This window comes from Dryobates pubescens, chromosome 16 (genome assembly GCF_014839835.1).
Source record: "Dryobates pubescens isolate bDryPub1 chromosome 16, bDryPub1.pri, whole genome shotgun sequence".
Lineage (NCBI taxonomy): Eukaryota > Metazoa > Chordata > Aves > Piciformes > Picidae > Dryobates > Dryobates pubescens.
In genome coordinates, this window is record NC_071627.1 from 149,311 (window position 1) to 175,469 (window position 26,159).

General features: G+C 35.8%; 1 protein-coding gene across 1 annotated transcript in view; it reads right to left on the minus strand.

Moving 5' to 3' along the window:
- Positions 1-26,159, minus strand: part of LRPPRC (leucine rich pentatricopeptide repeat containing) — a 98,530-nt gene that overhangs the window by 55,086 nt on the left and 17,285 nt on the right. The window contains exons 3-20 of the mRNA XM_009904035.2: positions 23,795-23,917; positions 23,045-23,166; positions 22,896-22,954; positions 22,092-22,178; positions 21,500-21,626; positions 20,297-20,441; positions 19,703-19,845; positions 19,307-19,412; positions 19,111-19,218; positions 13,194-13,312; positions 12,455-12,548; positions 8,648-8,717; positions 5,536-5,563; positions 3,269-3,326; positions 1,947-2,053; positions 1,656-1,733; positions 1,257-1,310; positions 432-545 (exon numbers count right to left, since the gene is read on the minus strand). Coding sequence (XP_009902337.2) covers positions 432-545; positions 1,257-1,310; positions 1,656-1,733; positions 1,947-2,053; positions 3,269-3,326; positions 5,536-5,563; positions 8,648-8,717; positions 12,455-12,548; positions 13,194-13,312; positions 19,111-19,218; positions 19,307-19,412; positions 19,703-19,845; positions 20,297-20,441; positions 21,500-21,626; positions 22,092-22,178; positions 22,896-22,954; positions 23,045-23,166; positions 23,795-23,917 — 1,742 coding nt within the window. The remainder of the gene's footprint in view (positions 1-431; positions 546-1,256; positions 1,311-1,655; positions 1,734-1,946; positions 2,054-3,268; positions 3,327-5,535; positions 5,564-8,647; positions 8,718-12,454; positions 12,549-13,193; positions 13,313-19,110; positions 19,219-19,306; positions 19,413-19,702; positions 19,846-20,296; positions 20,442-21,499; positions 21,627-22,091; positions 22,179-22,895; positions 22,955-23,044; positions 23,167-23,794; positions 23,918-26,159) is intronic.

A 26,159-nucleotide genomic window follows, 5' to 3' on the forward strand; every position in this document is an offset into this window, starting at 1 on the left:
AAGAGCTTTCCTCCTGCAGGAAAATGGAATTTCAATCCCTGCATTAACAATCTAGTAATATTTGAATTGCAAATGACTAGTGCATGTATCAGTTGCTTGACAATCTAGATATAAGAGACCAGAGCCATGGCTTGAAAGGACATTTGGCATGTATGATAAACCTATCACAGCTGTTACTATCATTCACTTTGCAGATTATTGTAAACAAACTTCGGCAACCCCAAAACATGCCATTCAAGGTGTTGCTGAAATTAGTTAACCTTTTGATTTAATTGCTTTTTTGCACTTATGTTTGATTTATAAGCATCAACCATGAAACCTCAAGCACTGCGCTTGTCTTTGCTTAACTATGTCTTTCCATAATACAGTCATTTATGTTCCTCTAAAATACAGCTGTGTGTTTCCAGTTATCTCTGCACTGCTTAAGATACCTCTTCCTCACAAAGAGCATGTATGAGTTGTTTCAAGACATCTGTAACAGGCTGGTTTTCAGCTTTTCGCTTTTCCAGTTTCTTCTCCAAAGCAGACACATCAGATTTAACAGTCTAAAGGGAGGTAACAGAAAGAATGTCAATTGCAAAACACCCTTCCCTGAACAACTTGTTGTATCGCTTTAATGAGACATGCAAAATAATTCTCTTCTTTAATACTCTAAGGATTTTTTTTAATAATTTCAAGTGCTTTTATCTGTTTAGATAGTACATATTAATTGAAGATTTGATTCAGAATATAGTAAAAAAAAGTATTAAGCAGCAGATCTACAAAGGTCAACATTATTATTGCTCTTGCACTCAGTTCTTTGTGTTCGGGAAAGTAGGGAATAGAAACCTCTTTCTTCTTCTGTCTCCACTGAGCTACGATCAGAGATGTAAAGACTTGACACTCCACCATTACAAGCAGTATAGATTTATGCAGTTTCTGCCATCCAAGTGGATGGTTGTAATTTACAAGCATGAATTAAGCCTCACACTACAACAGTCAACAAGCTAGAACTTTCAAAAAAATTATTTACTAGACAGGGAAACTGAGGCATGAAACCTCGGCCAACTCCAAGGTCAAGCATCAGATCTGTGTGAAAATCTAGATAGCCTTTGCTCCTACTCTGGAAAGTAACCTCTGAACTTCAAATGGTAGATTTAAATAACATTAATATACTTCTGCGATCTGAAAGCTAGTGATTACACTTCATCTAAAACCCATATCCAAACATTATCATTACAGGAAGAACAAGCATCACTATCTGTGAATTCACTTACTTCTGGAATGCTGTCTGTAGATGGGGATTTTTTATGGGGCAGTAACCTTGCCTCCTAAAATGCAGTAAGACAAAGACATCACTAATCCCCCCCGCAAAAAAAGTTTCAATCACTAAGCAAGCATATCATGCAAAAAAATGTTCAAAGTTAATTACATAATTGCAGTGTTAAAAGAGCTGTATTCTGCAGCATTATTACATTGACTTGAAAAAGCACTTATGAAATTTATCTCTTCAACATATGAAAATAACTTCAACAGTGAGAAAAATCATGAAAAGGTTAAAAGGCTTATATAATCACTGCATAAAGATATTTCCTTTGCAAAGGGGAAATATATTCACAGAGTACAGATACTCCATTTTCTTTAGTTTCAAAGTAATTGCTAAGAGAGCCACAGACCTTAATTAATTCGGGAACTTGAGAGGAGTCCAGCAGTCTGCAAATGCCGCTGTAGAAGGTTGTAGGGATAACTATGTTCTGTACCAAGAGGTGGGGAAAAAAATTATGTGAGTTTTGAAACACAACCTAACTGAAATTTGTCTAACAGAAATTATCTCAGACGTAATTTAAGTCTCCAGCTTTTGCATGTCATTGAGAAGTGGTCTGGTTGTACTTAAAAGCAGCAATTTCAAATCTAATAGATACATGTCAGGCAGGACAGGCATTATGTAGCAAAAAATGAAATGGTACCATCTTCTTCAGCTGATGGAAGTATTGTCTCAAACGCTCCTCCTTGGCCTGTACCTCTGAGTCACTCATGCTGTCAATCAAGTGATAAAGAAAATAGCCAACAGCTTCTGTGGAAAAAAACAAGAGAAAGCATTCCACTAAAATTACCGAGACTGTCATGTTATCAAGATTAATTTATAAGAAATCATTTTGGTGTGAGATGTCACCCTGATGAGAGGCTCTGAAATGGCAACAATGATCACTGAGGCATAGAGATTATGTGGTTTGGGAGCACATATCTAACTGGTGAGTGAAAGGAATATTAATTATTTTCAGACCTAGTGACAGCTTTTCAGTACAGAATCTTACTTCAATCTATTTTTTCCACTACTGTGTGACAGAAGTGGTACTGCCCAAGGCCTTCCCCCCCTTTCCTGCCTGCTACCCCAAATAGTTGCCACAAATATTTTGTCATTCCTCAGAAGAAAAAGCAGATTTATCACACTTTGCATATTTATTCTGTACATTTCACCCATTATATCCCATTACCAAGCTACATTAAACATCGTAATATTAATATAAAAACATGAAAAATATTTTAACCATTAGATCAACTAAAGCTGAAGAAGTTGCCTATTAATGAATCAAAACCAAGATTAACTGATTTCAGCACTATTTCCTAAGATTCTCATCTATACAAATATAAAAATACATGAGATCCTGTAGCCAAGAACACAAAGAGCATAGATTAGTTTTCTCAAAGGTTAGTTTTCTCCACACCCTCGCCCCTTCAGCTCCAACAGAGGAAAACCTCATTTTTAAAATATAAGGGATTTTTTTTTTTTTTTTTTTTTAAAAAGGGTATACTTATTTCAGAGTAAAAGACTTGGGATGTTAAGTAACATTTTGCTTTGCAAAATCAGGAGAGATACTAAAAGGTAAAAGTAGGTTGAAAAACTGTTTTTGCTTTGGTTTCTTTGGTGGGGTTTTTTTGTGCTGTTGGGGTTTTTTTTGTGTGTGTGTTTTTAGTGTTGGGGTTGTTTTTTTGTTGTTGTTAGTACAGAAGCACTGATACTGTGTTCATTCTAAATCTCTATTTTAGACAAGAAATTTAGAAAAATTAATCATTACCAGCAAGATTTGTTTATAATTCTAAAAAAAGATCAAGAATCCCACAAAATATGCTCTGATTATTTGAATTGGGGTTTTTTTACCCAACATGTTTTCAAATTTCACTTTCAGAAAGAAGCAATCAGTGTTTACTGTTGTAATCCCTCAAACCCATCATTATACAGAAGAACAGATTTGCGGATAAGTTACAATCATAGAAATTGAAACTCTACCAGTTGGTCCTGGAGGCGTCAGGCAATAACGTTCATCCTTGTACAACACTTCTGTTATCTGGTAAGACAGAATAATCGTACATTGCAGCCAAAAGAAGCAAGCAAGGAGAAATAGTATCTGAAATTGAATTCTCAAAATAATAAAGCATTTCTCTGGTAAAGTATTCTTCTTTACCACATCACAGTAATTCTCTAAGAAATACAAGGAAGCTTTTGTAAATAATAGGTTTTTCTTGAAGAAAATATTACAAACAGAAATGCTTTCTGAGGAATGGCAGTGAGACAGACACCCTAGTATTCTGTTCATACACCATTCTACAGGAAGTTAGCTATTGTTATGATATTGCTTAGAGCAAATATTAGCTAGTGTCGTTCTTGAAGATTTTACAATTACATTCCAATTTACCAAAAGGCTGAAACTGGCCTAAAAAGCTCCTTTTTAATTATTTTATTTTTTTTTAAGAAGCAAATAAAATACAAGAAGGTGATTTATCGTGTTCTGCTAGATAACTAAGATAACTAGTACAGGTGATGTAAAGAAGTGCAATTGTGAATGACAATACACACTCCATAAAAATTAATTGCATGTCACTGAATTTAGCATCAGTCACACAAACTGAAGGAGTACACAAATTCTTCTTCATCAGAAGCATTTACACAAAAGCCTCTACATCCTATTATTTACAAATACTTTAACCTAAACTACATCACTTAAAAGAAAAATCCAGTTGACTGTTCCTAGGGAACAGTTAAAATTTAAGATTAAGTAGTTAAAAAATTTTGTTTTAACTGCCTTGACTGTAGAATACAATCTCCAGGAAGTTAGCAGGAGATTCTGTCAAAGTGCTGTGTTTTAAGTACAGACAAAAGAAAAGGATCCCTCATGTTCAATTATTGGAAAATGTCCAACAATATCACTTCTCATTCTACTACCACCACCACTAAGCACAGTGTAACTACAGCTCTCCCTCTACCCTTTCGTCCTCATCCTCCTATGACAAAACCAACACACAAAAGAACCTACAAGAAAACCTAAGAAATAAATGAAAGAATGGTAACAGTTCTTCTGAATAAAATCAAAGAGAATACAAAAAGGATGAATTATAGAAAAATGGAATTTGTATTATTATTTTTAATGCTAAGTATACATTTATTTCCCAAGTTAGCAGTTTCTATTTTAGAACATAGGGGTATTTACTAAAAAATTTAAGAGAAAACAACAAAAATGTATCTTTCTTCCACAGTGGAGAACAGCAGAAATAACTCTAGATACTACTTTACGGGCAGGCAGACTTGAGTTGGTTGACTGTCCTTCAAAATTAATTTCATAATGGGAATAATGAGATATCCCCTTTTTATGTCTCAGAGACAGAATATAAAACCATCCTCTGACCACAGCCTTCACACAACAGAACATGGCAATACAATACCAAAGAAACATGTGCTTCAAGCTGGACCTGATTCATGAGTAACTTCCCAAATTACAATTTCCATTTAATTCCAAGATTCCTTTGCAAAATTTAAAGCATACCACAAGCCATGTACTAATTTAATAGTCAGAAGGTCATGTATCAGTGGGGGGAAAACAAAACCAAAACCAACCAAACGAAAAAATTCAGCACAGTGCAACCATATCTAGGACAACATCTGCCAGCATCTCCTTTATTCCTCTGCTCCACAAAACATATTGACCAACTTAGACTGCAGCATCTTAATAATGTAGCCCATACTAGGGAGAGCAAGATGACCAGTCATTTCCTCCAGACTTCAACCAGGTGATTTCTTTTATCTGGCTTTGCCTTCAATGTTTTAGTTATATGACAGACACTTTAAAACTCTAATTGTGGTTTGTTGTTTTGCTAGTACTAGTACAGGAAGAGCAAGAAAGCTGGGGTGGTGGGGGTGCCAGGGCAGAAAAGGGAATTTTAAAATGTCAGATTGCACAACCAGATTGCACAACCACGGTGGATTTTATTCCAGAAGCTGCAACTATTTATTACCTTCAGCTACAACAACATTGATCTAGAAACAGGAGTATCACAAACTGCACTACATTCTAACACCGCTTCTGATTTCTCACAAATACACAAGTGTCCAGTTTGAAAACTCAGAAACTCAGTTTTACAGTTGTACAATCTGCCACTGACAGAAATCTTGCTCAATCAGGTCCACAATTATCAGGCTCAGAATTCAGATTTACAGAAATGCACCATAAACATGCAGTGTCTAAAGACCTTGATTTTATTTACAGCATTATCTTCACTTACCTTGCTCCAAAGATGTACATCATTTGAGCTGTAGAGGGCAGCAAAGGATAACACATTAAAGCCAACAAAATGATTTTACTCTTTTTTAAAACAGAGGTCATTTACACTGAAGATCTTAGTAAATTACTTAAATAAAAATACAATCACTGCCATGTATTTAATCCAACTTGTACAGAATAAGTGTTTTACCTTTTATTGTACTGCATATGGTAAGTTTACTTAGCATATTTGCTAAATATAACAATGCATCAATCCAAACAGGTAACTAAGACTACAAAGATCATATTTTTGTTTTATTTTTAGTTCAATCTTCTAATGTGTTCCAATTGTACTTTTTTATTCTACACTTGCTTCTATCTAGCATTTCAAGAAAATAAGCCTCATGCAAACAAGTCACACTTTCCATGTATCAACTGTTTGCTATGCAATTTGAAAAACCAGAAATTAGATTTTTGGTATAGACAGGTGTGACCGTTTGACGCTGTGCCTTTAAGGAAGGGGCACACTGGCTAAATGTTTATAAAATATTTTGGTAGTCTAAACGAATTTCATTGGCCAAGGAGGTGGGAGGTGAGATTGGACCCAGGGGAGCTGGGAACTTTCTCTCAGTCTTCCTTTCTTCGCTGTCCCTTTCGGCTGGATCTGCTTCTGGGCTTCTTGCCAAGAGATAAGAACTAACAAACTCCTTGTGCCAGGCCTTTCTTCCTTTCCTGCCCTGTTAACCGTCCACATCTCTCTCTTCTACCTCTTTGGGGGAGAAGGGAGGTACAGGTAGGGGGGTGAAGGGGGCACAGGGGGAAGCCCCCTCTGTGGGGGGTCTGGTTTCTGGTTGAGTTTATTTGCTGTATATTCCTGTATATATTGTAAAATACCTGTATTTGTTGTGTTACATATAATCTGTTTCTTTGTAAAATATACTCCCATTTCTCCGACTGGGTTTAGCCGTGGTCTCTTTCTCAGTGGGGGAGGGAAAGCAGAGCCTTTCCTTTCAAACCACCACAACAGGAAACTACAGGAAGCTATAAATGCATTTATACCATGCAAAAAAGAAAGTAGTCAAATCTCTTACTTAAGGTATAATGTTTATTATAGTCATGGTTAATAGGTAATATTTTATTAAAAAGAGAACAAAATCAAGTAACTCAAATTTCTCCCCTCACAGAACAGTACAGAATGTGATGGAGAGCACTTCTCTGTACGTCACCACACTACAACTAAAGATCAAACGTTAACAAGTTCATAAAAGTATTAAAACCCCAACACGTAAAATGTTAACCTGTTCACTGGGATGTAAGAAAACGGGGAAAAAATCCTGTGATCAATTTTTCCATCACTATAAAGCAACATTAACTATAAAGCATAACTATCTAGCAATGAACAAAAAACTTATAACAAAAACTTATATCCTCAATTTATGTTCCTGAGATTCTCATAATCGCAAAACAAGATGTCACCCTGAACTGCTGCACTTTCATGCTTCATAGCATTCATGGAAGTTTAGGATTTTATTTAGGAGGTTCAGGCTTACAAAGTAATTTTTTTGGCATGCTTTCTAAAGCAATATAAGGGTGAATTTTGGGCACAGCCAACACACTAGATAGCTTCTTAAGCCAGTTAGCAATACAGGCAAATAAGAAATTTATGCCACACTTCCAAGTGGCAAGGAGAGATGAAATAGCAAACTGAACTAAAACCCAAATCCAACCAAACACCACCCACAAAATATAAAAAAAGAAACCCCCAAACCTCCAAAAACAAACAAAAAACACAAAAACAAACACACACAAACCCAAAAAAGCATCTTATTTTCCCTGAGAATTTCATGGTTTAAGTTTAAATGTCCCGTAACTTTTGAAATCACAATAGTAGTAACTCTCCACCACTGAGGAGAGTACCTGTTTCACTTGAGGAAAGTATGATTCTTCATCAGCTGGTTTTCATCATACCAGCTGGTAACATCTTAAGGGTACTTTAAACCACATTCTGAACATCTACATAACTCTCCAGTGGTAGAAGCATTTCATGTTAGTATCAGTTGTAAAATATTGGTATGATTACCATTCTAGTTTAAGTCCTATATCAACTGATTATTGGTAGAGAGATGTGTTTCAAAAATCTGTTACTTGAATACATCTGAAATGGATGATTTGGAGGCTGACTACTCGAACAAATAGTAAAATATCCAAATATCCCTGTTGGTTGCAATTAAAGCATTATTTCACTCATCCCTCAGATGTCAAGGTCAACTCAGGACTAGTTAACAAAAGCAATATGAACTCTAGTTTACTTTTTCTCCTCCTTTTTCCATGGTGGAGCAGGATTAGCCAGACAGACCTTGCAATTTACTGGAAAATTATTTTTGTCATATTCATATGGTACATTATACCTCAAATCCATTACAGTATTTTGGAAAATAACAGCAAATAAAATCAGCCTTTGGACTCTGATGATCTCTGCTTTCCAGGGTACGCAGCAAAAAAATCATCTTATTCACAGTCCTAAATGCTTGTCTCGGCAAACAGAAATGGTTTCTAATTGAGATATACTTGCATAAGCTTAAAACAACCCTGCAAGTTAGCAAGGAACCCTCCTTGCAAAATGGGACCCTAGGGCTGTGAATACTACATCCCAGCAATGTAGCACAACACTATGTGTTTAATGCAGCATTTAAGAGCCCTACTAACCCAGAGGGCACAGGAGGCTATCAGATGTAATAGAATAAACTTGGCTCCTGCTGGTATTTATTCTTCATTTAGCACCCATTTGCTTTAAAGCGTTAATTACAGAATCTTTAGGGAAGTCTTACATTAGCATAGGAGTTTATAACAAAAAAAGTGAATAAAATCCCAAATGTTTACTACCCTGAGAACTTTATACGCTATCAAATATCATAGACCAAATAAGAACAGTGAAGTTAAAATACTTCAAACGGATGCTGTTATATAGCAGAGGCCAGGAAATCAGGGATACCAGAGAGGAACCAAGACATCCCTCTTATCTGCTATGCTAGGAGCCCTTTAAAATTTTCAAGCAGGGGGTGAAAAAGACTGAACAGACTTGCGCTCAAGAGGGAACTTTTCTACAGAGGAAAATATTCATATAGCAACCTTACCTTTTAAAACCCAAAATGAGGCTGTTTCTAAACAGACGAAAATCAATAGGAGGGGTGCTCACTGAAGACACTGCAAATGACAGAAATGTGTCTTAGCAGTCATTGGAAACAATTCCTGAACTGCAGTAAGTCAGTAGGCCATGTAAATAGGGTGTCATTAAAAGCACTACTTCATTAGTTTAGTAAATCCTGACAAACATCTGTAAATCAAAATTTCAAATACCAGGCTATTTGAATCAGTCCTGGTTTAATCAGCAATAGATCTGCTCTATTCCAGAAAGGAACAAATGCTCTGAAAGAGAGATTTTATCACCTCCTCATTGCCCTTAATACCAATAGCTTATATTATCATCTTTTATACAAAATGGTAATAATAAGCATCTGCAAAATATGAACAAGATCAAAGAAAATATTATGTTCCAGAAAGCAAAACAGAACCCAAACAATCCTCATCAAGAAAGCTTCAGATACTAGTGCTAGAACAAAACCAAAAAAAAAAAAAACCCAAAGGATTCAGAGGCAAAGGGTTTGTTAATTGTTTCAGACTGAATACCTGCCTTAAAAATTTTCCCTTCTCTTTTGTTTTTTAAATAAACAAAACTCTCACAAAAACAAAAGCCCCCAACACAATGACATCTTAGATGTTTGCTTCTACTGACAAGGAAGAAAAAGTAGCCCCACGTTAAGTGCTATCCATTAAGTTAAACTGGGAAAAGAGATACATAGTTCTAAAGGTTGGTATTTTGCCAATACTGGTTCAACACACAGGAAGCTGTAAAATGACTGAAAATTAGATGCCTTGTGAGGTTATTTATAGTTATGCCCCATGTCCTCATCTTTACATCATTTCTTGGCTCAATATTCCAAAGCATTCTACATTCTTCCTCTGGAACTGCTGTGTCTCATTCCAGTCCTACAATCCAGCTAAGAAAAAGAATATAGTTGCATTTAAGTGCTGTATGAAGTTATCATTGTCTGACTTCATTTTCACAATGGAATTTAAACCCTGTAAAAACTGAATGCACTGGGCCCTTTCAACAAGAGGTGTAAGAGAACTGAAATAAAAACACCAGCTCCATAGAAACCTGGAAAATAAAAGGTAGCAACAACATGCTAAAACCACTCCTTCCTCTAACTTCAGGCAGATAGAAAATTAGAAGTTTTAAATGTTAGAACTATTTCAGTTTGAAAATTTCAGGTGAAGTTGGTTTCAAGAAACCCTCAACAGAAATTATATTAAACTTTTTGCTCGTAAAAAGATGAGCAGAAAAGCATCTTAGTATGCTCAGCTGCTGCTGACAATCGGCAAACTGGTTTCCTTAGCAACAAACAAGTCTGAGAAAATCAAGGGGCTTAAATGAAGTGAAATGGAACGGCATGATAAAGGGAAAAAGCAGCTCTCATGCACAGTGCCTTATGTACCCAGATTCCTCAGCTGAGCTTCGTAGTTTTCATCTTGTCAGTAGCAGAAATCTATACAATATAAGGCATGAGAAGCTGGATCAATAAATCTAAATAGCAACCAGCATTAATAACCAATGTTCATCTCCCCCAACTATACTGATGAGACAGTCTTTAACTGTTTTCCATACTGCATCTATTTTTCCCTCTTTGAAATGCTGCAAAAGCAGCAGAGGTTTAAAAAAAAAAAATAAAAACCCCAGCTGTTTAATATCTGTGCCTTATCATTACATAGGTGCTAATTAGGTTTACTAGCATTCATTTCAGCTTGGTAAACTATTTACAGGAAAACTTTCCTTTAAAGCTCAAGTTCAAAAGAAATTTTGTATGTTTCTATGAATTATTAACCCTACTCTTTGTAAACAGCAATGCTCCCTACAAGATTTAAATTCAATATGCTAACAGCTAAATAATACACTGTGTGTGACTAATTCCATGACAGGAAGATGGAAAGCAGCCTACTTTGTGTGCTTCTACCGTACTTTTGGTATCATATACATTCACCATACACATGTATTTGTGCCTTATAGCACATCAGAATTTATTTTAGTTAACCAAAATGAGTGTGAAGGGGTGGGCCTGTTCTTTCACCTTGCAAACAGATTTCATAGCTCCTAATAAACAATTATCCTTTTTTAAAAATTTCATAGTTATTCTAGGTACTTCATTTTTCATTTTTTTGGCAAAAGGAACAAACTAAATAATGGCAGAATGTAAGTTGACTCTTAAAGACTCACTAATTAGTAAGTGTCCAAAGCAAAAATTAAATCACTGATGAGTAACTACTCATATAATTTTCCCATTTTCAACATAGCGGTTTCCCAGCATCAGGGTGTATTTCTATAGTGGTTAAACAAAACAGTTAATGAAAATTGCAGCAAAAGACTGCTTTTATCTGTTCAGGTCTCCTGAAAAACAAAACTGTTTAAACAAAGATCTTTCTGTATCCAATGCAGTCCCGGTTTAGGTATTTTTATTACTGTTTCAGTATGCTAGGCACATAAAAACTGTATTTGTTTAAAAAATTGGAAGAGAAACATACTGCTAGTTAACCAAGCAAATCACAGAAACATTCAGGTTGGAAAAGACCCTCGGGATCACCAAGTCCAACCAATAACCCTACTCTCCAAGGTTTGCCCCTAAACCATATCCCCAAGTATCACATCCAGGGTTGGTGACTCAATCACCTCCCAGGGCAGCACATTCCAATGCTTGACCACTATTCCGTGAAAAGGTTTTTCCTACTGTCCAGTCTAAACCTGCTCAGTCACAGCTTGAGGCCATTCCCTCTTGTTCTATCACTAATGACCTGGTAGAAGAGAACAGCGCCAGCCTCTCTACAACATCCTTTCAGGTAGCTGTAGAGAGCCATGAGGTCTCTCCTCAGCCTCCTCTTTTCCAAACTAAACAGCCCCACTTCCTTCAGTCCTCGTAAGATTTATTCTCCAGGCTCTTCACCAGGTTTGTTGCCCTCCTCTGCACTCACTCCAGCACCTCAACTTCTCTTGCACTGAGGTGCCCAAAACTGAACACTATACTGGAGGTGTGGTCCCACCAGTGCCAAGTACAAGAGGACAATCATCTCCCTATTCCTGCTAGACACAGCAATTCTAATACAAGCCAGGATGCCACTGGCTTTCTCATCCACCTTTGCACACTGCTTGCTCATATTCAGCTGCTTATTAATTAGAACCCCCTTGTCCCTTTCTGCAGGACAGCTTTCCAGCCACACTTCCCCAGCCATGTAGCTTTCTTTCCATACATTCAATGATGTATATTAACAAAAGCCATCTTTGAAGACTCTCAAAAAGCAATTAAATTCATGCTGTTACGACTGTATCAACTAATTTGCCCACTAAATTTATATACATAACTTGTATGTCCAAAAGATCAGCAGAACATTCTCAGTTCAACCTCAGTGCCAATCATTTCTATAAAGGTGTTCCTCTCATTAATGTAGTGCTGTAGTACTCCAAAGTTACATTCGTAGACTAGTGTCCTTTTGTAATTGATACTGCAAATAGAAACAATCCCTGCATCAACAACTTAACAGTCATTGTTCAAGGAAAATTGTTTCCTTACGCCCTCTTAAATACATGTGGGTCACAATGGTAGCACAATCACAGCAAAGCTCACATATCTTACATGCAAACCTCACAGGCAAGTTCAATGCTAAAAAAATAATGATACGTTGTCCCGAATGTGTATTTTGAAACAGTCTGACATCTGACCATAGAGTTTCCCAAGTATTTTTAAACTTCATATTAATACATGTAAATCTTAGCCTACACAACAAACCAACACTACTGCTAAGTACGTAGTAACATGTGCACAGAAAGTACTTACACAGAGAAAGGACGTTATTCAGTCTTCCATGTGCTGCTTCATGTCTTATTTTTGCCACAGACAGTCCAACAGTTTCAAACAAGCAGTCATTTTTCTAGAGATAAAGCAATCAATCATAGGAAGTACACATAGAGAAGACCCCCTGATACCTCACATTCTAAATGCTTCCTTTACAAATGACATTGGCATTCTTGTATTGATAGCTGTTGAGAACACAGGAAGTGCTCTATATGGCTGGCCAGTTAAGCTGCTCCTGACAAAAAAATCTCCAGCTCTTTTTTTCTTTAATTTAAATGGAAGAGCCAAAGTTACCGAAACAGAATCAGATGGTTAAACTTAGTCTGCAAGTATGAACTCTGCAACAAGTAAAAAAAAAAAAAAAAAAAAAAAAATTTAAAAGAAAACAAACAATATAAAAAGAATCACCAGAAACAATTTTAATACTTCTAAACATCAGTAAAAAAAACAAAGGACATCGTTCAGTTAGTTAGTTGTGCACATCAGGAAACAGAAAGTTAGTAAGTCATTCATGTTTCATTCTGAAAAGCAGAACAAAAAGCAACAGGAGAAAGAAACGGGAAACAAACTGCCAGTGCAAGGACTCTTTCAAAACTAAATATTCTGAACAAGCTCCATCAGAACAAGTTCATGTTTAGAGCACTACTGTGATCTAAAGCCTTGAGAGAGAACACAGAAAACAAAACCATATCACTCTTATGAACTCCAAATGTAAACTTACCTTCAGCTGGGCAAGGGCAGTTTCAGTATCAGCAAAATTTTTAAAAACGTAGTCTGTGTATGTTTCTGCATCAAGTTCCACTCCCAACTCATGCATCACTTTGAGAACCTCAAAGATACCTATCAAGGCAAAATTGGTAATGTTAAGCATTTCAGACTCAACCTTTTAAAACACACGTTTCCTTAATCTCCTTCCTTTAAACTAGGCATGCAAAATCCTGCATTTTTATTTTAGATGTTAATGAAATTCTTAATTGTGAAACTTCACAACAGGTTTATTAAGCTTCCTGTTCTGTACTGTACTATCAAAACCAAGAAACTCTTGGCTAGCTTGGCAATCGCTGGTATACAAAGCTGTTTTCTAACAGTGAATACGTGACAGTTACTCTTAGTCATGTTTGCAAAACATCTTCTAGAGCTATATATTAAGATGTCCACATTATTTTGCATAAAACACAGATATGAAATTTGGTGTAAAGCATATAATCAAATTCAAGCTATAAATGCGTCCTTCAATACACAGTACATTCTTTGCTTTCTTCCCAGAATTCAGCTCCGATTAGAAAGACAAGCTTTCATGTTTTGTCTCTGGATTTCTTTAAAACAAGTAACTCCTGTAAGCAAATATGTTGATCAACCTATCAATGCAACAGCTTCAAACTGAAAATTCAGGGAAAGGCTGGAATTTCCCAAGCCCCAGTGAAGCTACATTATAACTCTTTACGGGGTTCAAATCAATTCACACAACTAGACTGTGTATTACTACTGCAGACAAGAATTTGAAGACAACAGATACTAAACCTTAATAGTTCAGCAATTAGAATTTTAGAGAATATGTCATGTGTTCTAATTGTGCACATTTTTGATTAGGAGAAACTTCCTATAGTAAACCCAGCTAGCAAACTCTTGAATCCACATCAAAATCAATCCAGGTATTATCATTTTTTGCTGGCCTAAAAATGATTTGTCAGTTGCTGCAGGACACCAGTACCAAACAGCATATGTTTTCTTCCAACATGCATTTCATACTTATTACTTTAAAAATGTAAAGTTTCCCAAAGTCCCTGTCTTTGCCCTGGAGTGCCACCTATGGAAAAGTGACACTTCCATGAATATTTTATGCAGTGCACTATGGTGCAAATAATCAAATGTGAATTCCCTTTGAGCACTTGAAAATACATGCAGGCAAGTCACACTAGATTAAAGTCGCATCATCTGTTCAAGTTTGCCTTAAACAAAACTGTGATTTTGGCCCAGAATCTGCAAAAATATGAATAAAGAATTAAATTAAGTCTTTCTTGATACCTTTCAGATTTTGACAGCTAGTTTCTATTTCCTGTTTTTAACTTCCCACAAAATATATTAGGTCCATTTATGCTGAAGCCTTTAAAAAATAAATCTATCTGTATCACTAGATAGGGCCCTGAAGACCAAGAACTAGGTAAGGTAGTGAATAAAGTGCAGTAAACTCAGGAAATCGGAGTTCTGATTTGTGTCTAGAACACAGCAGAAAGCTGTTAAGCACTCCCATTCTCTAGCAGGTACTTGTCACAAATGTCCAGTTCCTGAGTCAAGAAGGACGTATTTGAAGATTAGGGCACCAGCACAACAGTGAGATGGAAATTAAGCAGGAATACCAGAAACAATGTTATGCATAATCAAATTAATCAAACTTAAGAAAATGTTGTCAGACATTATTTCTAAGATGGATGACATACACTTTAGGGAAAGAGGAATGGAAGAACAATGAAAACCAATATGAAATCCTACAATTTTCCATACATTTTCTGCCTCACAGAGAACAGAGCTACTTCATTATCCCAAAATATCTTCCAAAATGCACAGCACTGAAAAAAGATACTGTAAAAATTTAATACCGTACTGTAAAAACATTAAAGAAAATACTGTAAGTCTGTCAAATATATCCATGAAATGGCATTTGAGTGTTGTGTGTGGACTTCTCTTTTCCCAAACCAAAAAATGGACTGAAAATAAGAGTGAAACTACAGTAGGCCTATCTAGAACATTGGTGTCCCAAAGTATTTTGAGAACAACCCCCCAACAGCAATCAAGCTGTTCATTTAGAAATTGTGTGCTACAGTATTGATATATTATGCACATTATAAAATATACTAAAAAAACATAAAGTAAAAAGGATGAAATATTCATTTCATTTCTAACCAGGCTGCTCACAATGCCATAAATTGCCTTGCCTTGCCATACCCCTCTTTAAAATATACTGATCCAAAATAATGAGTATGACTAAAACCCATAATAAAGCCTTCCAGCCAACTCCCTGCTTGATCAAGAACAGGTTTTTGAGATCTTTGGCTGAGATATGTAAGGCTTGCATGACCTGAATATCTAAAAATCAAATAATGGTGTGGAAAAACAGAAACAGGGAACAAAACACAGCCAAACTTCTGTTGTCCATTCTGTCATTACTGGAAACAGCACTCAAACATCTCAACAGAACAGATTCCAGCCTCAAATTAGTACATTGAAGAACAAATATAGAAGAGATTAATTATAAGATAGTCAATATTTCTGTGAGAGAGCAGAGAAACTTACTGCTTTTCAGGAAGTGAAAGGTGTGGTTTCCCTATTGGTCCACTTGTCATTTTGTAAGTTTCTCAGAGTAAGTAATGCCTTTTTCCTAAAGCAGTCCCCTCAGAACAGGGAGGATTTCTAAGGCAGTTACACAGGTGTGCAAGGGCAGCAACATTTGCTTTAAGCAGTTTTTGGCAAGAAAACAAACAAAACAAAAGGAAATAACTCTAGCTCTAGAAGCAAGGGTGGATACAGGACAACAACATAATATTTAAGATACTTTTGCTGTGCTGTTAATTTCAGATATACTCGTTAAGTTCTTTGCCAGAAAAGTACAAAACAGCATTTTGCACAATTACTTTCTAAAATCACCGCCCTTATTGCTCTCTGGACTCATACATGCTTATTTCTTTTATTTCCTGAAGTAGAAATTGAATTGCCACTCAGTAACCATGCTTTGTGTATGTAACAATGGTTTAGTAGAAAACAAAATATACAACTGACATAAAAACTATCTTAAAAAAATATCATGATCACACAAAGCTGAAGGGGAGAATATAATATTCAGTAACAAGCGCAAGTCAAACATTTCTGCTCATTTATTCTAGGCCTTCTTGGGTTTAGTGTATAATCTAATTAAAGATGAATCTCAGTGCCAATAACAGTTCCACCTCGTATTAATCTTTTAAACCCCGCAAGCACTTTCCACTCCTAAAAGCGTAAGAGCATTTACTTAGAAAAATACTATGGAAATAAGTAATTACCAACTTATATAACAGATGCCCATAAAAGCAAAAATGCTCCATCTGAAATTATGTGTGTGTCAAATGACTCAAAAAAGCTGCTTGCTATTTCAGGCTGGTTGCAATTCTCTATGACATATTTTTAAATGGCCTTCCTCAGTTTCATTCCTCCTAGCCACCACTTCACTGCTACTTCTCTTTCAAACTTAGCTCCACAGTACAAGAGTCAGAGAATTTCCTTTGATATCCTGTTTCAGCTTTTGTTACAATAAACATTAGATAACCATATAATTAAGCATTGGTGCTAGTTACACAATTGTTTGGGTTACATTACACATGCCGATTCAGACATTTGTACCCTGCAGTTCCAGATAGGCTCTTGAATATTTTCTGTGCTATTTAATGATTATGTTGCCCACTGTTCATATCCTATCCAATTTTTAATAGTTTTTCCTCAAAGTTCTTTCCCATGTTCAGCCTAATCCACAGCGAGATGAAAAATTATACCATTAGGCCACACATTACTACGTGGAGAAAGGAAGTATTACCTCATTTTTGGTATAAGATGTGATACAGTGCCTGTCTATACTTTTTTTTTTCCACTGAGCTCTATCATATTTGCTGCTAGAAAGCACCTTTCTGCTAATTTACTGTCTGCTGTTACCCATAAGTTTTCACTGCAGCAGCATTTTTTGCTCTGTTATTAACATGTAACAATTTCAGGGTGAGTGGTTTTCCCCCCCCCAATATTTACTTTCCTGCAACTGTATTGGTTGTATTTTTAGATAGTGGTTCTCATTCAATCATTTCTTCTATTACTAAACTTTAAAGCATGAATGTAAGCTTACATATGGCAAAGAACAAGCTGCAGCAGGAATAGTTCCACTGATTCTTCAAAGCAGAAGAAATTGCTTAGATTTCATTTATATTCTAAGAATTGTGAAATCATTTTGCAGGTATGTACACATCAGTAAAGTTTCCTCTTAACAATTTAAACTCAGAGACAGAACCAGGTTACAAAAATGTCTTTGCTAATCCACAGGACAGTCATACAAACATATAGAAGTTTATGTATCCAATGCCTCTGCAGATAGAAAAATATGGGCTCTCTAGAAAAAGGCAAAGACAGAATCAAGAGTTCTTTCATCAGTTTTCTTCTCAATTTGCTTTTATGACTTCCAGCAGGAACTACCAGCCAAAGCATAAGTGATTTCCACATTAGGAGTCTAAATTGAGACAACCTCTGATCTTGCCAAAGACCTAAAGGGATATGAAAACTTTTCTTGATGCTGCTTCAATTTTGGGAGCCTAGGAGCCACATCTAAACCTAAAAAGACTTCTGATGTCTCATAATGTTGGTGAGGTGAAGTTTTCCACAGTTACAGAAGCGTGTTTTTTCAGTTGGCTGCATCCATGCACAAGTATGACACCAATTTCAAATTGCTTATTTTGGGCAATATTGTACTTTAAGTAAGTCACAAAGGCCCCAACTCGAACAACAGTGACAGACTTTTTAAAACATCATCTAACTTTCAAGCATTTGAAAACCTAGGAGAAGATAAACTTGGTAAGCAGTCTAGCAGGAATAGAGAGACTAAAGAGTTAACAAAAACTGAATATTGTTTTCATAAAGGCTTTTTGAAAAAGACTTGAGACATTTTTATAGCCAGAAACAATTAGGGAATACTTGTTTCAGCATTTCTTCCAAACTGGAATGTGACTGTATATTTAAGATAAAATTGCGATATGAAGAGTCTGCTAAAAGCACTTTTTTTTTGTTTGTGCATTTTGTTTGTCACCCAATGTCACACTAACAACTCTGCATCTCATTCTAAAGCGCATTATACTGTGAGATAAGATGAAAAAGACAGTTTTTTGTTTCCCCAAGGGGGAAGTACTTCTCTTAAAAGCATCTTTTTACAATACCATTCTTTCTGAATTACCAATAACGCAAACCAAAGAATTAGATACTGTACTCTAAAATTTAGTATTTGTTCAATTCTTATTCATATCCTGTAGCCATCCCCATGTGTAACAGCGGAAAGTATGCTAAATGCTTAAACCTACTTAAGAATCCCAAAGATTGAGCATTTCTGTCCTTCAATCAGTATGCTGTCAGGTCAGGCTCACACATTCAGCAATGTAAGTTCTTCTGCACTTTTTATTATTGTAATGAAACTCACATTTGGCTTATCTGGTAGACAAGAAGTTGGCTTGAAAGAAGGATTGGGTTTGCAGTCCAAGAGAGCTATTGTAACATAACCTTACTTTTACATTCTTCTCCAATTTCTGTTTCTTCAAGAGTGAACTCTCTAAAAGGTAATGAGCGGCAAAAAGAACGTGGAAGGCAGAAAGGATGTGAAGAGTTAAAAAAATTAAACACACTCTCACATCTTTCCATGCAAAGGTAGACCTGAAATTTGTAGAACTGTACCATGATTAAGTAAGAAAGTAGGTTTTAAAAAATATCTTTCTGAACTAAAAATTGTTTGCAACAAAGTAAGACATCCAGCAAGGTCTCCATCTCTTCTCAAAGAGTCTGCTGAATTTCCTAGCAACGTTTTAATAAAGATTTGTGCACTAGGTTTGCAATAAAGCCGGAAGAGCACTTATCAGATAACTAACCTTTAAGATTCTTCTCCTTCTGGAACTGAACTAGCAGTGGCCAGGCATAGTGAGCTCTGAGTGGTAGGCCTTCCTCTTTCATCATCTTCATTACATCAATGGCCAAGGCTGAAAACATTCACATAATTAAAGATAAGATAATTCAATCAAGTACTTCACATAAGCATATGTAAAAGTAACTAAATCAGCAGAGTACCTGATTTGTTTGCCTCCAAAGCACAACGCAAAATAAATGGTAAGGGTGCTGAGTGCATTTTTGCTTCTTTCAACTCAAAACAAAATTGCTTCAGTTTGTTCATAGGCTGCAAAGAATTTAAAAAAATAGCAATTTAATACTTCTTTCACTTTCTCAAATTGTTAAGAATGTTAGATTCTTCTTGTGCTTAGGAAATGGGTACCACACACGTCAAGTAATTCCTTTGTAATTTTCAATTTACTATGCAAATTGATATCCTTATTTTATTCCTTAAGAACAGTGCAAAAAAAAAAAAAAGCATTTTCCATCTTCACAGTTGGAATAAATAAATACACTGAATAAATAAATACACTTATTAGCATATTAGGGAAAAAAAAGTATTACTGTTCTGCATACCGTATCTCTGTTTACACAGTGCTGCAAGAAGAAGCTACCCTGGTCCACATTCTCACGTGATAAATGATTAAAAGACTTCAAAATATTGAAGCCTATATCTTCGAAGCCATGAGTTATCAGAGTCAAACACAAGTTCATTGCATCTAGCAATTAAAAAAACAGAGAACAACAAAATTTAAAAGTGCATATGACTGTTTTCACATTAGACTACTAAAATGAACAAAAGCCAGGAAACAAAATGTTTAATGTTTTTCATTTATCATTAGCAAACTTCTAACTAAGATCAACCAATCAAATTCAAGAATACCATTTTCAGATTTGTATTGAATTACTTTTTCCCATTACAAAACCATGCCAAAAATTAGAAACATCACCACTGCAGACTGACGGAATGATACCAAACAAGAGAAACACATTTCCAAACACATCAATAAAGAAAAAAATGGATGGAGCATAATTAACAGGTATTAGATTACACAAACTGTGATCCAAGAAAAAAAGTATAAAATTACCTATTGGAGGAAGGAAGAGAAAGAGAAAATGCTTTCCCCTCCCCACTCCAGCAAAACACTGCTGCAGTAACCAAAGACATACCTGGAATTAATTCCCTTTCAAATCTTATGCGTTCTTTAATATCTTCAATGTACTGAGGATATCCAGCCTTGACAAGGCTAAAAATCACCTGCATCAAAATCCTGTCCATAAGGTACCCTTCAGTCTTCTCAACCTCTTCTAGAGTCTGTAAACCAGAATAAATTTCTGATATTTATCTTTAATGAGCTCCAAAGTGAGTGGGAAAACAAAAAACAAAACAAAACAAAACAACCCACCAAAACACAACCCAGAGAAACCTGAGGATTTTCCCCTTTTTCAAGACCATGGGTTTAGACACATAGATCTTGGATATTCTCTCTTCCATATTCCATAGAGGGCTTCAAACACACTTAGATTACAACAAAAAACAAGCAAACAAAAAAAGGACAGATAAAAGGGATATAATAGTTTCCTTCCAACACCTAATAATAGATGAAAATCACACACAGATACCAGAGGTATTTTCATTGTGAGACGACTATCAAAAGAAACTGCTTCAAAAATGGGAGAGTGATTAATCACAATTTCTGTTAGTGTTTGGAAGGAGACTGGTTGATGAAGATTTGTCTAATTTCTAAGTCAAGAACAGTATTATGTTTCCTACATTCTTGATATAGACCTCTCCATCTGAAACTACATACTAAACTCAAACCAATTTTCTTTTCTCATTCCTTTGTGAATACTACTCTTTTTTTTTTTTTTAATTAAGAAAGAGTACTTGGGGGGGAAAAACAGCTACACAAAGGGCTGTAAGGCAACATTACTTTATCCATGCTTGATGAATACGTAAGTTGTTCGTATGGACTCTCAAAAAAAAAAAAGATGCTGTGGCTTCAATAGTTGATGGATAATCAAGGCTAACTTTCAATTTTTCTATAAATACACTTTGAAGTATCTCACCTGCAGTATTTGTCTCTGAGAACAAAAACTGATTTATTAAATCACTTGCTGGCAAACCTATCTTCTCAGAGTGAAATGTAACGATCAAAAGCCAAGGATTTTTCATGAAGTGTGGGACTGCTTTCTGTTAACCAACTTCTCAGGTGTGTTTTTAAAAAGTTTTAACTGCTGTGGACTAAGATGGCACAAATTATAATAAATTATAACATTTAGTATAATTTCACCTGCATGAATAAAACGCACTTCAAAGTTAAGCTGAACAAAAGATCAAGGCAGTTTTATTTAAATTCAAACGTGCAATACCTTTTTGATGCTGTCAATATCACCCTTCTCCGCATACACACTCAGCAGCGACAAATAGGTGTCTGGACCTGGTTCAACACCCGCCATCCTCATCACTGAAAGGATATTTTCTGCGCTCTTCATGTCTCTAACAATTCAAAACAAAGACTCGCAATACATTTAATCATTACAATGTTTGTTGTGACATCCACAGTTCTTGAAAACAGACTACAACAAGCATAAAGAACCTGTTTAAACTACGCAAATTCTGAAAGTTCAAAATGCAAATCTTTTCATTATTGTATTACTTAAAATACTCTTTCAACTGAACAGCTGCAGAAGTGTAAAACCAAGTGCAACAAATTTCTTTTTCAAATGCTATGAAAGTACATTAATTGGTCTTAAATTTCAAGATCTTCAAGCACAAGAAGTATCTACTTCCTTTGTTAAACTGCCCTGTTCCACTTCAAAAGACTGCCTCAAAAAGAGACAGTCATCTATAAATTACTATTTAAACCCCTCACACTATTCTGCAGCATGCTATTTTTCTATACAGTATCACTTTATATTGCAGCATAATTAAAAGAAAAGAAAAAAAGGTATTAAACATTACCCTGATCTTGCATGACCTTTCACAAGGCTACTGAATACTGCCTCGGTGACTGGCAGATCTTTGTTCTTCATAAATCCAAGAATTGTACTGCAAAACACAAGACAATGAATAAATAGATATTTTTTTTGGCCTTTGAAAAGATAAACTACTGAGCTATTTGTGCTCTGCTGGACTGCACCATCAAACCAAATCAAATCTTTATGTTATTGAGCAACTGTATTTGGGGGTGCTGCATAATATCCACATAATTTGATTAACTTGCATTACTTCAGATGTGTGTGTCACTTTGAAATATGCAGGCACAAGGGTTGGGCTGGCCTTTTGTGTTTTTAATCTTCATTTTACCTACTTCTCTGTTTCAGCAAACACACTATTCCAACTTTAGCTTGCCAAAGTTGAAATGTTACATATTCAGCGAGCCCTATATAATGACAACAAAAAACAAATTACTTCTCTTTGCTCCCTAGCCCACTTCATTGTCAAATGCCTTTCCCAGTAGCCAATTACATACACAGGCAGTAACTCTTCATACTCTTACAGTTGCTGTTAAAAATGACAAAACTTATTTTCTGACCAACCTGAATACAATGTGATTTGGAAACACTGGGCTATCAGTTTTATTTTGCTTGTGTAGTTCCTAGCTGTCTCTAAGAAAATGTTCTTTAGTGCTCGGTTAAAATAAACTCCCTCTTTACTTTGCTCAGTTTATAAGAATTATGCTGAAATGAGTCTTATCATTATGGGAAGGCAATATGAGAAACAGACTTTGTGGAAATCCCCTCAAATATAAATGCATAAGAATACCTTGCCCCTTCAATGTCTCCCTCGTTGCAATATGCAGCAATCAACCTTTGGTATGTAACCTACAAAAAATAAAAAGGGGAAGTTAATGACTTCCATCCAACAAATGGATGCTATTATTATGAATTAAGATATCCTAAAAGGGTACCTACTCGATTGGGCTGTACATTAGCTTGCTCCATTCTGGCCAAGAATTCTGTTGGAGAAAATTTGTGCTCATTCTGAAGGTAGACTTTAAGTAAAGCATTGTAATGGCTCGTGTCATACACGGCACCTAAGGGAAGATTTCAACCACAGCGAGTGAATACAGATTCTCTAAATTCAACATGATTTTAATAGCATGCTCAGGCAATCTCATTCTGTATGAACTTCATGTATAATCAGACTGCTTCATTTTACTCATCTTTGAAATATCCAAGATCAATTTAACAGCACGCGGGTTTATAAAAGGCTAAAACATAACAAAGGCACAGTAGCATCAATGCTCATGTGTGTGCTATTCCACAGCCTCCTCAGCTGTGTTTACAGACGCAGCAATTTTACTATCAAGAAGCAAGTTTTAGTCTCTAGAAAATGATGTTTAAAAATTTTAAATTGCAGTACTAGGATTACTCAGCCCATCAGATAGCAAGGTAACATTTAATAGAAATGTAAAATACACTCTTACAATAATAAAAATCAAGCAAAGTCCATGAGATTAACACCCCTAGATGTCAGTATAACTCCCAGAATAGGAAATAGGTCTCACCTGAACAATAAAACCTAGTGTTTATTCAGCAATGAGTATTGGCTTTTACACCCAAACATTTAAACACTATTAAAATACATTCAGTCTTCTATTACAAATAAAGTAATTAAGCACATAGCTGTTCTTTCAAGAGGGACTAATAAAACCAACCTACCCAGTTCCTTCATCTTCTCCCATATCACATGGGCTAGTTCTGTTCTTTCCGGTGCCAATATCTCTGGTAAAAGAGCACCACAACTTCGCAACAAAAGCAAGGCCTGGTTACTCCCTGGAGACCCTGCAAGTAGAACATAACCAAAAGAGTCTTCATAAATAATTATGTGTTTAGTATCAGCAAAAAAAATTAGAGACTGACCCACTAAAATACTTAACCATTTTGTATGCTATAAATCTCCAAGATAAAGAAAGATGTTTGCTGAACAGAATACCCAAATGATTCAATAATTACACTACTGTGGCTACCATGAAAAAAGATTCATGATAAAATATCCCAATTACAGAATCATAGAATCTACCCAGGTTGGAAGGGACCTCCAAAGGTCATCTAGTCCAACCACCCTGCAACAGGCAGAGACATCCTCATCTAGATCAGGTTGCCCAAAGCCCTGTCAAGCCTCACTTTGAATATCTCCAGGGAGGCAGCCTCAATCACCTCCCTGGGCAACGTGTTCCAGTGTTCAACCACACGCATTGTATGTTAGGAAAAAATTTTTTACAATCTAAATCTACTCTTCTCTAATTTCAAACCAATTAATGAGCTCAGCTGAGCAGAAATTAAGTACAACACAAAATACTAAACTCAGATGATCTAGTCCTTTAAGTTTCCCCATCCAAGAACCATAGATCCTTACATCTTAACAGGGACATACCTTTCTGATACAATTCAGAAAGGGCAAAATACTTCATACCAATTCCATAAGGCTCCAAAACTGGTATTCTGAGACATTCCACATTAAATTTCCATTTACACTTCTGCCCATGGTCAACACAAAATAAATTTGGTCATTTACATCTATCTAGAGCACAGTGAAGGAAACTATGAGAACATCTACCTTCTCTGACTTCTGCACTAGCCACATAATCTTGAAAAACTAACTCCTATTATCTCTTCTGGACTTCAATACTCCACCTGAGGCAAAAAAAGGCAGAGCTGCAGAATCTATCACAGATTACCCAATAAGATGAAGACAATTTTCGTGGTTTTCAATCATGTCTTAATACACAAACCCAGAAGCTTCCAACAAAAAGAATGGTTTTAGAAAGCAGCATACTGTAAAGAGGAAAAAAAAAAGGAGGGGGGGGGGGGGGGGGGGGCGCAAAAAAAAGGTCTATTCCTTTCTCACAGAAAAAGGTATACTTCACATGCAATTTCATCTAGCAAGGAACAAAATAAAATGTTCACACACAACATAAATGATGACAAAAATCTCTCAAGTTTTCTATCTCAGAGACAAACACACAGACTTGACAGATTCAGACTTCCAAAGTGACTTGAAGTACTATCAGTGTTTTTTAAGTTACTTCCAGATCATGCCAACACCCTGAAGCTCCACAGAGCCCAGCACAGAGGCAGTTGTTCTTGCCAGAAATGTTATCTCCAGCTGTTGATGATTATTGTAAGTGTAACTTTTAATTTTCTAGAGCTGTAGAAACAGCTGTACACCTGTAAAATCAAGGCTGGGCAGGGAAATGGAAAATCCCTCTGCAACAGAAAGTTATATACCCTCTAGAATTGCGTCTGCAGGTACCAAAAGGACCAGCAAATCTAGGACACCACATAACCCCTGAAAACTGTATTTTAAAAGAGTGCAAACTACAGAAGAAAAGTTGTTTTATACAGAGTAAGCTCAAACGGAAGAAACACCAGCAGCAGTGGGGAAAAATAATTAAGAGACCCAAGTTAAAACACTGAAGGATCAGGTACTTAACTGCAAATGGGAATGCTAACTTCTGAAGACATAATAGAGTGGTAAGTCATACCCAAGTAACTTTTACAACCCTGCATACAACTAGTTCATGCAATAAAAACATCAACACATCTCCAGTTTCACAATGTCAATGTTATACTAGCAACCTCAAAACGACAGGAAAAAAAAAAAAAGGAAAAAAAAAACAGAAAAAGGGTTGGCAGCATAAGTATGGAAAAATGCAGGATGAGATCTAGAGCAAACACCTCCTTTGGGCAGAACAATAGGGTTTGCTTGTGTTTGTGTTAAGAAAAAAAATATATCATTTCCCATACTTGCTAAGTTAGTTTTCAATATATATATTATTTCATATGGAAATATTTGTCATTTATATCAATTGCACCCTAACTGAATCTCTTGCAAAGTTCTTAGTTGGGTTTTTTTCTCCAATATATTTACACAGGCATAGAAAACCTCTCTAAGCAATTCATGTTTTTAATATGACTTCCTAAAAAGTATGTCACTCAAAGATCACAAAGAATGATGATTTGCAAATAAGCTTAGAGACATTAAATTCTTGCCACCCCACACTTGCAAATTACAAGTTTATAC